The following is a 14,816-nucleotide window of genomic DNA, read 5'->3' as shown; positions in this document are numbered from 1 at the left end:
GACAAGATGCAGGAGACACCGTTCCAACTGTCCTGTGTCCTGATTACCCCTCCCAGCTGCACACACTAGGCTTCAAATGTCAAATTCAAAATGTAAAAAAAAAAAAATTGCACCAAAACAGCAGAACAAGAACAACAACATCAAAAAATCCCATCACACTTTGCACAGCATCAGGGGAAAAAAGCCCGAGCAGTTTTCTTCTGTGCAGCTAAAAATGAGGCTTGTATAAGAGAAACAAAGTTCTGATGCTGTGAAACTGTTAATAAACACCAAGCCTTTTCAGTGCTGCGGAGTCGATTTTTAGTCCAGAGGTTCACTTTAATCACTTCTGTAAATACTTTGCATAGTGATAATCATTAACAAACTGTTTCTTATCCCCTTCTTGCACCTCTGACACTGTAGTTGCCATTGACAGGTTTTGATGCACCATATCCATTGTTATGTATAGAGTGCTTGGGGGGCCCCATTGTAAAACTTGCATCCGGACCCACAGCTCTTTAGCTACACCACTGCTAGATGGTCTCACATGTTCAAGATGTGCTGTCATATTAATAGTGCCAGGCCTTTAGAAAAAGGCAGGGGACACTTAGGGGTCTAGTACAATGCTACCAAAGCCACTCATCCTCAGTACCAGGACAAGCAGCAGGGATAACCATAGTCAAGTTCCATGAAGAATCCTTAATGAAGCGTGAGATAAATATACGCACCTCCCCCTGTGCCTGCTTGCAGCTCCTCAGCCTTATGTCCTCACCATAGTCATGTGATGGAGCAGTGGACAGTAGAAGAAGCTTGGGACTCTGGAGGCTGTGTTTAGGACCAATGCTGGGACAATTACATGAGGGCAGGTAAATAGAAGTGGTCCACTGTCAACTCTCCAATATTGAGGGAAACAAAGGCTGGACATTAGTTGGTAGGTATTTGGTTCATGCAATATGGTGGAAAAGGGATTTTATTTTATTATAGAGTATACATGCTCTATAATAAATGAATGTATAATAGTATTCATGAATGTATGATATCTTTAGGAGGCATATGCTGCCTCGCTATTACATATGAGGACAATCAGGCCTAATTACGTTGGAAGGGATGAGCTGTCTAATTATGTAGTTTAAGGGGAATATGCTGCTTTTGCATGTTATGAAGGTGGGGGGAGGGGGGGTGTACATGCTGTCACATTATACTGTTTGAGGGGTTTATATGAGGATTATAAGCTGCCTCATTATGTTATTTGTAGGAGGCATGTGCTGCCTCACTATTACATACAGTATGAGGACAATCAGGCCTAATTATGTTGGAAATAATGAGGTGTCTAGTTATGTAGTGTAATGATATGCTGCCTATTTGTTATTCAAGAGGATTTGCTGCAGAGTTGTGTTCTCTGTATTACCGTATATGCCTAAATTTTAAATTTAAGATTTTAGTTTTCTTTTTAATTACTTTACCTAGAAGTAGAGCTGGGTTGTGATTTAAGATTCTATTTTTTTTACTGTATCCAGGAGTAGGACTGAGCAGTAGAATTATACCTTTCTGGTTTCTAGGCTTGATTTTGCAATTTTGACCCAAACTCCAGACAGCTGGAAATTGATTCCATTATTTGTATTGCATACTGTGGTGCATAGAATTAGGGTGAGGGTCATGAAATGCATCACGATGCAATGCCAGACACTGATTAATGCTCAGTTTAGATCAGACGAGTATAAAAGTTTTTGCCAAAGACAATTTTTGGTGCTTCAAAGCTGAAGACTATGTTGCAGAAAAAAAGGGTCATTGTAGAAGTGAGTGATGTTCAGTTTTACTTGGTGCAATATAAAATCAACAACTTATTCCATTTTCTTCTTTTGGGGTAAAATGATATCTACATTTTTTAGCTTCAGTATTTTAGCTATTTTCCTAAACACTTCATTAACATATCAACATTTTTTTTTATTCTCAGTGACAACCACAACAACTTCTCCTACAACAACAACAGACCCAACAACTTCTCCTACAACAACAACAGACCCAACAACTTCTCCTACAACAACAACAGACCCAACAACTTCTCCTACAACAACAACAGACCCAACAACTTCTCCTACAACAACAACAGACCCTTGTACTGAAGGAGACATTTCAGAAGTCTGTACTACAGGTGAGCTTAAAGTACCAAAAAACACAGATTCAAGTACTGAAAGAGAATTAACAGTAGCAAACATGAAGCCACATACTGTTTATAAGCAGCACAGTCATGTGGCAAGGTCCAGGAAACATTGTACCAATATTATCACTAGATGGCAGGGGCGTAGCAATAGGGGGTGGAGAGGTAGCGACCACATTTGTCCCTTTGGCCAGAGAGGCCCCAGAGGGCCCTCCCTCAACTACAGCATTAGCTCTCTATTGGTCATGTGCTCATAATAATCACTTCTATAAATACTTTTCATAGTGATAATCACTAACAAGCTGTTCCCCATCCCCTTCTTGCACCTCTGACACTGCAGTTGCCATTGGCAGGTTTTGGTGCGCCGTATCAATTGTTATGTATAGAGTGCTTGGGGGGCCCCATTGTAAAACTTGCATCGGGCCAACAGCTCTTTAGCTACGCCACTGTTAGATGGTCTCACAGGTTCAAGATGTGCTGTCATATTAATAGTGCCAGAGCTTTAGAAAAAGGCAGGGGACACTTCGGGGTCTAGTACAATGCTACCAAAGCCACTCATTCTCAGTACCAGGACAAGCAGCAGGGATAACCAGAGTCAAGTTCCATGAAGAATCCTTAATGAAGTGTGAGATAAATATACGCACCTCTCCCTGTGCCTGCTTGCAGCTCCTCAGTCTTATGTCCTCACCATAGTCATGTGAAGGAACAGTGGACAGCGGTAGAAGCTTGAGACTCTGGTGGTTGTGTTTAGGACCAGTGTTGGGACAATTACAGGAGGGCACGTAAATAGAAATGATCCACTGTCAACTCTCCAATATTGAGAGGAACAAAGTCTGGACATTGGTTGGTAGGTGTAGGGTTCACACAATATGGGGGAGAAGTTTTTTTTTTCATTAGAGTATACATGCTTTTACATGTTATGAAGGGGGGGGGGGGGGGGTTGTACATGCTGTCACATTATGCTGTTTGAGGGGTTTATATGAGGATTATAAGCTGCCTCATTATGTTATTTTTAGTAGCCATATGCTGCCTCCCTATTACATATGAGGACAATCAGGCCTAATTATGTTGGAAATAATGAGGTGTCTAATTATGTAGTGTAATGATATGCTGCCTATTTTTTATTCAAGAATCAGAATCAGAATCAGATTTATTTCGCCAAGTGCAGCAGTTGCCACACTCGGAATTGTTTGTGGTACACATCGGCATAGAGCATAGTACAAAGCGGCAAAAACATAGTAGTGCAAAGCATGCAATGGCGAACAGACAAAGAACATTAAAACAACTTAGTGCAGGCAAAACATGTGCAGACAAAGACTTTAGGTCATTGTAGTGCAAAAAATATGTGCTGAACCATGGAAAAGTACATATTTATTTAGGCCTGGGTCACAGATGTTCTATTTCGTTTTTCTGTGTGTGTGACTTGAGTTCAGAAGGCACACTGCTTGGGGGGAAAAGGAGTTCCTGTGCCTGGAGGTTTTGGTGGAAATAGCCCTGTAGAGATGGTCTGAGCGCATGCGGTTGAAGAAGCGGCTGCCGGGATGGTGCGGGTCATTTGTGATCCTGTATGCCCTTGTTTTCAATCTGGATGCGTGGAGGAGGTCCAGAGGTGGCAGGGGTGACCCAATGATTCTTTCCGCTGCCTTGATTACTCTTTGAAGTCTGTACCTGTCGCTCGTGGTGGCTCCACCATACCACACGATGATAGATGAGCACAGAATTGACTCAATGGTGGCAGTGTAGAAGCTTGATAACAGTTCCTGCGGCATCCCAAACTTCCTGAGTTGTCTTAGGAAGAACAGCCGTTGCTGCGCCTTCTTTTGGCATTTAGTGGTGTTTTCACTCCATCTCAAGTCGTTGGTGATGGTAGTGCCCAGAAACCGAACACTTGATACTCTGGTGACTTCAGTGCCTTCGATGAATACCGGGCTGAGGGGGGGGGTGGGGGCGTTTCCTGAAGTCGATAACCAACTCGACTGTCTTTGCAGCGTTTAGGACAAGCATGTTGTCCTTGCACCAGTTGCAGATTCGCTCAATCTCACTGCGGTAGGTGCGTTCGTCCTCCTCACTGATGAGACCAGGGATGGTGGTGTCGTCCGCAAATTTAATTACCTTAACGGAGTCAGCGGTTGAGGTGCATCTGTTTGTGTACAGGGAAAACATGATCGGAGACAGTACACAGCCTTGGGGGGCGCCAGTATTTGTGGTCCTCTTTTTGGAGAGGCAGCTACCAAGTTTGACCTGTTGCGTCCTGTTTGTGAGGAAGTCCTTGATCCATGTGCAGAGATTACCATCAAGCCCAAGTTGCGCTAAGTTGTTATACAGGATGTTCGGGCAGATCGTATTAAAAGCAGAGCTAAAGTCCAGGAAGAGGATCCTGGCGTAGGTGTTGGGTCTGTCCAGATGTTCCATAGTGTATGCCAGACTGATGTTGATGGCATCCTCTACGGACCTGTTTGCCCTGTATGCAAATTGAAGTGGGTCTAAGAGGGCGTTAGTGGAGTTTTTCTGATGGGTGAGGACTAGTTTTTCAAGGATCTTCATGATCGTTGAGGTAAGGGCCACAGGTCTGTAGTTGTTGAGATCCGTGACACCTGTTTTTTTGGGTAGTGGGATGATGGTGGACCTTTTAAGGCAGGAGGGTACTTTGCCAGCCGACAGGGGATTCTGAAAAATGGAGGTCAGCACCGGGGCTAGCTGGCTAGCGCAGGATCTTAGGCACATGGATGACACGCCGTCTGGGCCAGAGGCTTTCCTAGGATTAAGTTTCCGGAGGTGCCTGAGTACGTCTGTCGCCTGGACCACAGCTGGTTCTGGGAGGGCACTACCAGTACTAGGAGGGGTGGGTATGGAGGGTGCCCAGTGGTTGGCCCTCAGATCTCCTACCAGGGTTGGTTGATGTTCAAACCTGCAGTAGAATTCGTTGAGTTTTTCTGCTAGCTCGGGTGTGCATGTTGGGGAGAAGTTTTGAAATTTGTGGCTGCCCTAAGACCTTGCCAGGCCTCCCGTGTGTTGTTTGAGTGTAGGCGGAGCCCCAGCTTGTTGGAGTAGTCCCTCTTTGCTGCGCTCAGTTCACGCTTGAGGGTGTATCTGGATGCCTTGAATTCCTCTGGTGTCCCGGACTTGTGTGCTTCTTCCTTGATTTTCCGGAGCCGGCGTAACTTGCCGTTAAACCAGGGCTTGTTGTTAGGATAGGCCCTGAAGGTTTTTGTGGGGATGCACAGCTCCTCGCAGAAGCTGATGTAGGAGATGACGTTCTCTGTCCATTCCTCCAGGTAGGCTGTCTCGAGGGTCTGTGCAGTCAAAGCAGGCCTGTAGTTGTAGGTTAGCTTCTTCTGTCCACTTTCTCACAGTCCTGAGGACTGGCTTGGATGATTCAAGGTGCCTTCTGTAGGTTGGAATTAGATGGATTAGGCAGTGGTCAGAGTTGCCCAGGGGAGCCTGGCGAATAGGTTTATACGCCTTCTTGAGGACCGTGTAGCAATGGTCCAGGGTGTTCTGATTCCTGGTGGGGCAAGTAATGTGTTGTTTGTAGCGAGGCATCTCCGTGTGGAGGTTTGCGCTGTTGAAGTTCCCACAGACGATGAAGAGGGAGTCCGGGAGGGATGTCTCCCACCTCGAGATGGTGTCACTGATTGTACGCTGAGCGATCTTGGTGTTGGCACTGGGGGGATATATACTCCTACAAGAACGTAGGAGGAGAATTCTCTTGGTGAATATTGAGGTTTGTAATTTATGAGTAGGATCTTAATGTCAGGGGAGCAGTGACTGTCCATGATGGATGTGTTTGTGCACCAGGTGGCCTTGATATAGAAGCAGATGCCACCCCCCCTCTGTTTTCCGGAGAGTGCGCTGTCACGGTCTGCGCGGAAGAGCAGGTAGTTGGAGGGAGTTGTCCGGGATGGACAACCACGTTTCAGTGAAGCAGAGGACTGGGGTGTTTGTGCCCATTGAACGATTGCGTCCTAGCAGTATGAGCAGTTCATCAAGCTTGTTTGGGAGGGAGCGGACGTTAGGCAGGAGAATGGCTGGGATGGGTGAATGCAGGCCCTTTCTTTTAAGCTTCACTTGGACTCCTGCTCTCTTACCCCTGGGGCGGTATCTTCTGCTGGCCCACCTGGCCCTCCTGGTAAGTATCCCGATGTGTGCCCAGACTGTGTCCTGCAGGGATGCATGGGACTCTGTGCTACAGGCCTCCCATAGCAGGAGTTCCTCTCTGGTGTGCGTGGTGATGCCCGTCGTCAGGGCCGGGCCGAGGCATAGGCTGGAGAGGCTCCAGCCTCAGGGCGCAGTCTAGGAGGGGGCGCAGAATTCATTCAGCTGTCATTCCTAATTGTGTTTGAAGCAGAAATAAATAAGAAAAGGGGATACATAGCAGTGACTGCAAGCCAGATAACTAGATATTAAGGTGTTGGGGAGGTTGTGGGCCCTGTGGCGCCTCTTAGTCTAATAGCAATCAGTGTGTGATGGCTGGGGTGGCAGGGATGGAGGGGCGCACTTTGGTGTCTCAGCCTTGGGTGCTGGAGGACCTTGTCCCGGCTCTGCCCGTCGTGCTTGGGGAGAGCGGCGGCTTCAGAGCCATGGAGCTGCTATGGAATATGCAGGGGGCAAGTGCAGGTAACAGGCAGTAACAGTCAAGCGGTCACTGTGGCAGGAAGTTTGTAAAGTGCAGGTAACAGGCAGTAACAGTCAAGCGGTCTCTGTGGCAGGCAGTTTGTAAAGCAGGACCAGCAAGGTGTACAGAGCAGATGGATAAAGCAGGACTAGCAACGTGTGCAGAGCAGATGAGGCAAGAGAGCACCAGTAGCAGGCAGGGTAGCAGGCAGGTAACAGGCAGATACACATTGTGGCAGGCAGCTGGATACACAGGTCCAGCACGGAGATCCAATGTGCAGGAAGGGCAAGCAAGGGTGCTAGGGCACAGAGTTCAGATGTGCAGATAGGGCGAGCATGGGTGCAAGCAAGGGTGCTAGGGTGGCAGATAAACTTGCTTACCAGAGTAGCTTGAGCCCTTCCCGGTGTGTAGCAGAGATGGAGAGGTGGCAGCGGAGACTCTGTGGCGAAGATGGAGTCCAGGAGTACATCGGTGGCCAAGCAGGGCTTCGGGACTGCAGGGACAGCGCAGCGGTGACGCTCCAACCGGGTGGATGCCAGAGGCCACGTGGGTGGCCGAACAGCAGGACCTCGGGGCGGCAGGGGCAGCGGCAGCGGTGTTCCTCCTCCTGCTGCAGGAACAGGGGTGGTGCTGATCCTCCTGATGGATGCCGGAGGCCACGTGGGAGCCGAGCAGCCGGACCTCCGGGCTGTGGGGACAGCGGCAGCGGTGATCCTCCTCCTGCTGCAGGAACAGGGGTGGCGCTGATCCTCCGGATGGATGCTGGAGGCCACGTGGGAGCCGAGCAGCCGGACCTCTGGGCTGCGGGGACAGCGACAGCGGTGTTCCTCCTCCTGCTGCAGAAACAGGGGTGGCGCTGATCCTCCGGATGGATGCTGGAGGCCACGTGGGAGCCGAGCAGCTGGACCTCCGGGCTGCGGGGACAGCGGCATCGGTGATCCTCCTCCTGCTGCAGGAACAGGGGTGGCACTGATCCTCCAGATGGATGCTGGAGGCCACATGGGAGCCAAGCAGCCGGACCTCCGGGCTGCGGGGACAGCGGGGATGGATGCCACGTGGGTGGCCGAGCAGCAGGACCTCGGGGCGGCAGGGGCAGCGGCAGCGGTGTTCCTCCTCCTGCTGCAGGGCCAGGGGTGGCGCTGATCCTCCTGATGGATGCCGGAGGCCACATGGGAGCCGCGCAGCCGGACCTCGGGGCTGCGGGGACAGCGGGGATGGATGCCACGTGGGTGGCCGGGCAGCAGGACCTCGGGCTTGCAGAGGTAATGTGGCTATGGCAGAGGCCCCTCCGATGGTGCTGGAGGGCCTGATTGCTGGGTGGAAGAGCAGGTAGGTAGCTTAGAAACCCCTATGCTAAAACTGAGTAGACTAGACAAAAACAAAAAACACTAAAACACTAATTGCTGGGAGCCGATGCGACCGTGGCTGCTCACTGGGCGCCATCTTGCTAATCAGGTCTTGCTGCAGAGTTGTGTTGTCTGTATTATATGCCTACTAAGTTTTAAATGTAAGATTTAAGTTTTCTTTTTATTTACTTTACCTAGAAGTAGAGCTGGGCTGTGATTTAAGATTCTATTTTTTTTTTTACTCTATCCAGAAGTAGGACTGAGCAGTGGAATTATACCTTTCTGGTTTCTAGGCCTGCCCCAACGAAGCGGCAGCTCAATACAACAGTAACCTCTCCACAGCCTTAGATCATGCTGCTCCCCTGACTTTTCGTACCAACAGTCGCCCCAACCCCCAACCTTGGCACACTGCCCTCACAAAAAAACTACAAAATGAGACACGGGCTGCAGAACGCAAATGGAGGAAATCCCGCCACAAACATGATTTCCTGGGTTACAAGACCAAGTTGCAGACGTACCATACTGCCCTCGCTGATAGCAAACAGATATACTTCACTCACCTGATCGCTACCCAAGCCTCCAACCCACGTCGTCTTTTTGCCACCTCCAATGCCCTACTTAACCCCCTCCACCCTCTCAGCCACTGACCTATCTAACTACTTTATCAACAAAATTACAACCATCCGGAGTGATATTTCTCTCCTCCACTCTATCGCCCCCGCCACCCCACCACATCCGACTCCTGCCTCTTTCTCCTCCCTTACCTCCTTTAATCCTGTCAATTCTGACCCAAACTCCAGACAGCTGGAAATTTATTCCATTATTCATATTGCATACTGTGGTGGATGGAATTAGGGTGAGGGTCATGAAATGCATCAGGATGCAATGCCAGGCACTGATTAATGCTCAGTTTAGGTCAGTCGAGTATAAAATCTTTCGCCAAAGACAATTTTTGGTGCTTCATAGCCGAAGTCTATGTTGCTCAAAAAAGGGTCATTGTAAAATGTCGGTCAGTGACTAATGTTCACTGTTACTCTATGCATTATAAAATCGACAAATTATTCAATTTTTTTGTGTTGGCATAAAATAATATGTATGTTTTTTAGCCTCGATATTTTAACTATTTTCCTAAACATTTCATTAATCTATCAACTATGTTTTTATTCTCAGTGACAACAACCACAACTTCTCCTACAACAACAACAGACCCTTGTACTGAAGGAGACATTTCAGAAGTTTGTACTACAGGTGAGCTTAAAGTACCAACAAACACAGATTCAAGTACTGAAAGAGAATTAACAGTAGCAAACATGAAGCCACATACTGTTTATAAGCAGCTCAGTCATGTGGTAAGGGCCAGGAAAACATTGTACCAATATTATCACTAGATGGCAGGGGCGTAGCAATAGGGGGTGGAGAGGTAGCAACCGCATTGGGCCCTTTGGCCAGAGAGGCCCCAAAGGGCCCTCCCTCAACCTCAGTATTGGCTCTCTATTGGTCCTGTGCTCACATTAAAGGGGAACTTCAGCCTAAACAAACATACTGTCATCAAGTTACATTAGTTATGCTAATTAGAATAGATAAGTAATCTAATCTCTTACCCACCCTGTTTTAAAAGAACAGGCAAATGTTTGTGATTCATGGGCTGCCATCTTTGTCATGGGGGCAGCCATCTTTTTGGTTGAAAGGAGGTGACAAGGAGCAGGAGACACAGTTCCAACTGTCCTGTGTCCTGATTACCCCTCCCAGCTGCACATGCTAGGCTTCAAATGTCAAATTCAAAATGTAAAAAAAAAAAAATTGCACCAAAACAGCAGAACGAGAACAACAACATCAGAAATCCCATCACACTTTGCACAGCATCAGGGGAAAAAAGCCCGAGCAGTTTTCTTCTGTGCAGCTAAAAATGAGGCTTGTATAAGAGAAACAAAGTTCTGATGCTGTGAAACTGTTAAATAAACACCAAGCCTTTTCAGTGCTGCGGAGTCGATTTTTAGTCCAGAGGTTCACTTTAATCACTTCTATAAATACTTTGCATAGTGATAATCATTAACAAACTGTTTCTTATCCCCTTCTTGCACCTCTGACACTGTAGTTGCCATTGGCAGGTTTTGATGCACCATATCAATTGTTATGTATAGAGTGCTTGGGGGGCCCCATTGTAAAACTTGCATCCCACAGCTCTTTAGCTACGCCACTGCTAGATGGTCTCACATGTTCAAGATGTGCTGTCATATTAATAGTGCCAGAGCTTTAGAAAAAGGCAGGGGACACTTAGGGGTCTAGTACAATGCTACCAAAGCCACTCATCCTCAGTACCAGGACAAGCAGCAGGGATAACCATAGTCAAGTTCCATGAAGAATCCTTAATGAAGCGTGAGATAAATATACGTACCTCCCCCTGTGCCTGCTTGCAGCTCCTCAGTCTTATGTCCTCACCATAGTCATGTGAAGGAGCAGTGGACAGCGGTAGAAGCTTGAGACTCTGGAGGCTGTGTTTAGGACCAGTGCTGGGACAATTACATTAGGGCAGGTATATAGAAGTGGTCCACTGTCAACTCTCCAATATTGAGGGAAACAAAGGCTGGACATTATTTGGTAGGTATTTGGTTCATGCAATATGGTGGAAAAGGGATTTTATTTTATTATAGAGTATACATGCTTTTGAATGTATGATATCTTTAGGAGGCATATGCTGCCTCGCTATTACATATGAGGACGATCAGGCCTAATTACGTTGGAAGAGATGAGCTGTCTAATTATGTAGTTTAAGGGAAATATGCTGCTTTTGCATGTTATGAAGGTGGGGGGAGGGGGGGGTTGAACATGCTGTCACATTATGCTGTTTGAGGGGTTTATATGAGGATTATAAGCTGCCTCATTATGTTATTTGTAGGAGGCATGTGCTGCCTCACTATTACATACAGTATGAGGACAATCAGGCCTAATTATGTTGGAAATAATGAGGTGTCTAGTTATGTAGTGTAATGATATGCTGCCTATTTGTTATTCAAGAGGATTTGCTTCAGAGTTGTGTTCTCTGTATTACCGTATAAGCCTAAGTTTTAAATTTAAGATTTTAGTTTTCTTTGTAATTACTTTACCTAGAAGTAGAGCTGGGTTGTGATTTAAGATTCTATTTTTTTTTTTACTGTATCCAGGAGTAGGACTGAGCAGTGGAATTATACCTTTCTGGTTTCTAGGCTTGATTTTGCAATTCTGACCCAAACTCCAGACAGCTGGAAATTGATTCCATTATTTGTATTGCATACTGTGGTGCATAGAATTAGGGTGAGGGTCATGAAATGCATCACGATGCAATGTCAGGCACTGATTAATGCTCAGTTTAGATCAGACGAGTATAAAAGTATTTGCCGAAGACAATTTTTGGTGCTTCAAAGCTGAAGACTATGTTGCAGAAAAAAAGGGTCATTGTAGAAGTGAGTGATGTTCAGTTTTACTTGGTGCAATATAAAATCAACAACTTATTCCATTTTTTTCTTTTGGGGTAAAATGATATCTACGTTTTTTAGCTTCAGTATTTTAGTTATTTTCCTAAACACTTCATTAACTTCTCAACATTTTTTTGTATTCTCAGTGACAACCACAACAACTTCTCCTACAACAACAGACCCAACAACTTCTCCTACAACAAGAACAGACCCAACAACTTCTCCTACAACAACAACAGACCCAACAACTTCTCCTACAACAACAACAGACCCTTGTACTGAAGGAGACATTTCAGAAGTCTGTACTACAGGTGAGCTTAAAGTACCAACAAACACAGATTCAAGTACTGAAAGAGAATTACCAGTAACATACATGAAGCCACATACTGTTTATAAGCAGCTCAGTTACGTGGCAAGGTCCAGGAAAACATTGTACCAATATTATCACTAGATGATCTCACATATTCAAGATGTGCTGTCATATTAATAGCTCCACAACTTTAGGGATAGGCAGCGGACTAGGGCCAGATTTCCCATAAGACACTGTAGGCACGTGATTACAGGCGCAGTATCGGTTAAAGGCGACCCCCCTCCTCAAATGTCTCCCTGGTTACCGATACAGTGCTCCTGTCCCACTCCTAAATTGTGTAAAGACATACCTAGCCCAGGCATAGCTGACAGAGAGAGACTACAATCAGTCCCGCCCCTCTGCTTAGCCAGCCATCCACAGCCCAGGCTTTGTGACTCCAGGCTTCCCCTTTACTTCCTGCTGGCCAGACTCCACCCCCATAGCCATTCAATCCTCTGGAACCAGCGGCCAGCTTCCCTGACAGGCACCTGACCTGAGGAGCCTAAGTGTTGCAGCCACCTGCTTGCCATTGCACACTGTGTCACTCACAAGTCACAGCTATCAGCTGCTGACAGGTAAGAGCCGCTGCCAACAACCCTCTCCCTCCATCTGCACCAAGTCCTGTGATGGCTGTGTTGCTGTGAAAAGGCAGAAAAGACTGCTCTGCTATCTTGCAGTCTGAACTTCTGATCTTTGTGTGCCTGCTCATAGAAACACACAGTGGGCCCTTCACACTGAGGCAAGCCAAGTCTGCATGGTGCTATGTGCTGGCTTGGCTGCTTGGAGATAAAAAAAAAAACTTTACCCTCTCCTCCCCAGCTCTGTTCAGTTCAAGAATCATTAAACCCAAGTCCCAAGGAAAAAATAGCAGCAAGTTTAGTGGTATGGTGCTGGTGTATAATGTACTCAGCTGCCAGATTTTGTGTATTTTGGGTGCAGTTCTTTAATTCATTCTGTGTGTGTGGCTGTGTTCCAATGTGTATGTGCCTTTGTTCAAATCTGTTTATCTGTGTTAACACGTGTGTGTGTGTGTGTGTGTGTGTGTGTGTGTGTGTGTGTGTGTGTGTGTGTGTATGTTTGTATGTATGTGTGTATGTGTGTGTGTGCCTATGTTCAAATGTGTGTGTGTGTGTGCAATTGTGTATCTACGTTTAACTGTATCTATGCCTGTGTTAAAATATATGTGTGTGTGTGTGCGTTTGTGCTCAAATGTGTGTGTGTGTGCCTATGCTCAAATGTGTGTGTGCCTATGTTAACCCTCCTGGCGGTTTGCAAAAAAATCGCCAGGGGGCAGCACATCTTTTTTTTTTAATTTTCTTTTTTTTTCATGTAGCGAGACAAAGTCTCGCTACATGATAGCCGCTGCTCAGCGGCATCCCCCCAGCCCCTCCGATCGCCGCCGGCGATCGGAGATCCGGAGATCCCGTTCAAAGAACGGGATCTCCCGGAGGGCTTCCCCCGTCGCCATGGCGACGGGGCGGGATGACGTCACCGACGTCATCGACGTCGTGACGTCAAAGGGGATTCCGATCCACCCCATGGAGCTGCCTGGCACTAATTGGCCAGGCAGCGCACGGGGTCTGGGGGGGGGGGGGGGGGCGGCTGCGGTGCGACGGATAGCGGCGGATCGGCGGGTAGCGGCGGCGATTGGGCACTGCACGCAGCTAGCAAAGTGCTAGCTGCGTGCAGCAAAAAAAAATTATGCAAATCGGCCCAGCGGGGCCTGAGCGGTGCCTTCCGGCGGCTTACCTCGAGCTCAGCTCGGGCTTACCGCCAGGAAGGTTAAGGTGTGTGTGTGTGTACATGTCTGTGTTAAAGTGTGTATATGCCTGTGTTAAAATGTGTGTGTGTGTGTGTGTGTGTGTGTGTGTGTGTGTGTGTGTGTGTGTGTGTGTGTGTGTGTGTGTGTGTGATGTGTGTGATGTGTGTGTGTGTGTATGCGTGTGTGTGTGTGTGTGTAGTGTGTGTGTGTGTGTGTGTGTGTGTGTGTGTGTGTGTGTGTGTGTGTGTGTGTGTGTGTGTTCAAATATGTGTGTGCGTGTGTGTGTGTGTCTGTCTGTCTTAGCGTGTGTGTGTGTGTGTGTGTGCCTGTGTTCAAGTGGGGGCTCTAACTGCTCTCAGAAGTTTACAGTCTAATCCCTGTCCCATATCAATGACCTCAGGAGCATTATTGTCTCATGTCACTAAGCATGATGAGACAGGGATTAGAATGTAAATTTATAAGGACAGTTAGTGACATGAGGCAGGGATTAGCATTCAGAATATTTTTACTTGGGGTGTGGCCTGATTTAATGTAACGACCGCCCATCGCCGATAGGCCGCGGCTGGTCGTAAGTGGTTTTACATGGGTTCCATGTCAGTTCACGGAGGGTGTCTCCGTGAACAGTCTGTGAGCCGTCGATCACGGCTCGCAGGCTAAATGTAAACAGGCGGGCTGTTTACATCATACGGTGCTGCTACGCAGCAGCACCGTAAATGAGATCAGCGATCCCTGGCCTCTGATTGGTGGGGATCGCCGGCATCTCATAGGCTGAAGCCTATCCTAGACGGCGCAGGACAGCCCATAGCCTGCGGGAGAAGCAGGTAAGGGCAGAGAGAGCGGAAATCTCTGTGGAGGGGGGCTTTGATCAGCCCCCCTGCAAATCACAGGCAGCCGGCGGTGATCAGACCCCCCCAGCAGGACATCCCCCTAGTGGGGCAAAAAGGGGGGAAGTCTGATCGCCATGCTGCAAACCTGATCTGTGCTGTGGGCTGGAGAGCCCACGCTGCACAGATCAGGCAAAAAGCGCCTGGTCCTTAAGTGGTTAAGGGGTGGGGTTAAGGCTGCCAGAATGCCTGTGAGTTGTTAATCCAGCCCTGCAGGGGACACTTAGGGGTCCATTAAAATGCTACCAAAGCCACTCATCCTGAGTACCAG

The 14,816-nt window shown here is 47.7% G+C and overlaps 1 protein-coding gene across 1 annotated transcript in view; it reads left to right on the top strand.

The window, feature by feature from the left end:
• Positions 1–14,816, top strand: part of LOC137562094 (mucin-3A-like) — a 173,652-nt gene that overhangs the window by 62,585 nt on the left and 96,251 nt on the right. The window contains exons 26-28 of the mRNA XM_068273431.1: positions 1,934–2,131; positions 9,269–9,346; positions 11,697–11,861. Of these exons, the coding sequence (XP_068129532.1) occupies positions 1,934–2,131; positions 9,269–9,346; positions 11,697–11,861 (441 nt within the window). The remainder of the gene's footprint in view (positions 1–1,933; positions 2,132–9,268; positions 9,347–11,696; positions 11,862–14,816) is intronic.

Source organism: Hyperolius riggenbachi, chromosome 3 (assembly GCF_040937935.1).
Source record: "Hyperolius riggenbachi isolate aHypRig1 chromosome 3, aHypRig1.pri, whole genome shotgun sequence".
NCBI classification, from domain to species: Eukaryota; Metazoa; Chordata; class Amphibia; order Anura; family Hyperoliidae; genus Hyperolius; species Hyperolius riggenbachi.
Note: the sequence above shows the minus strand (reverse complement) of the source record. Positions and strands in the feature narration are given on the sequence as shown.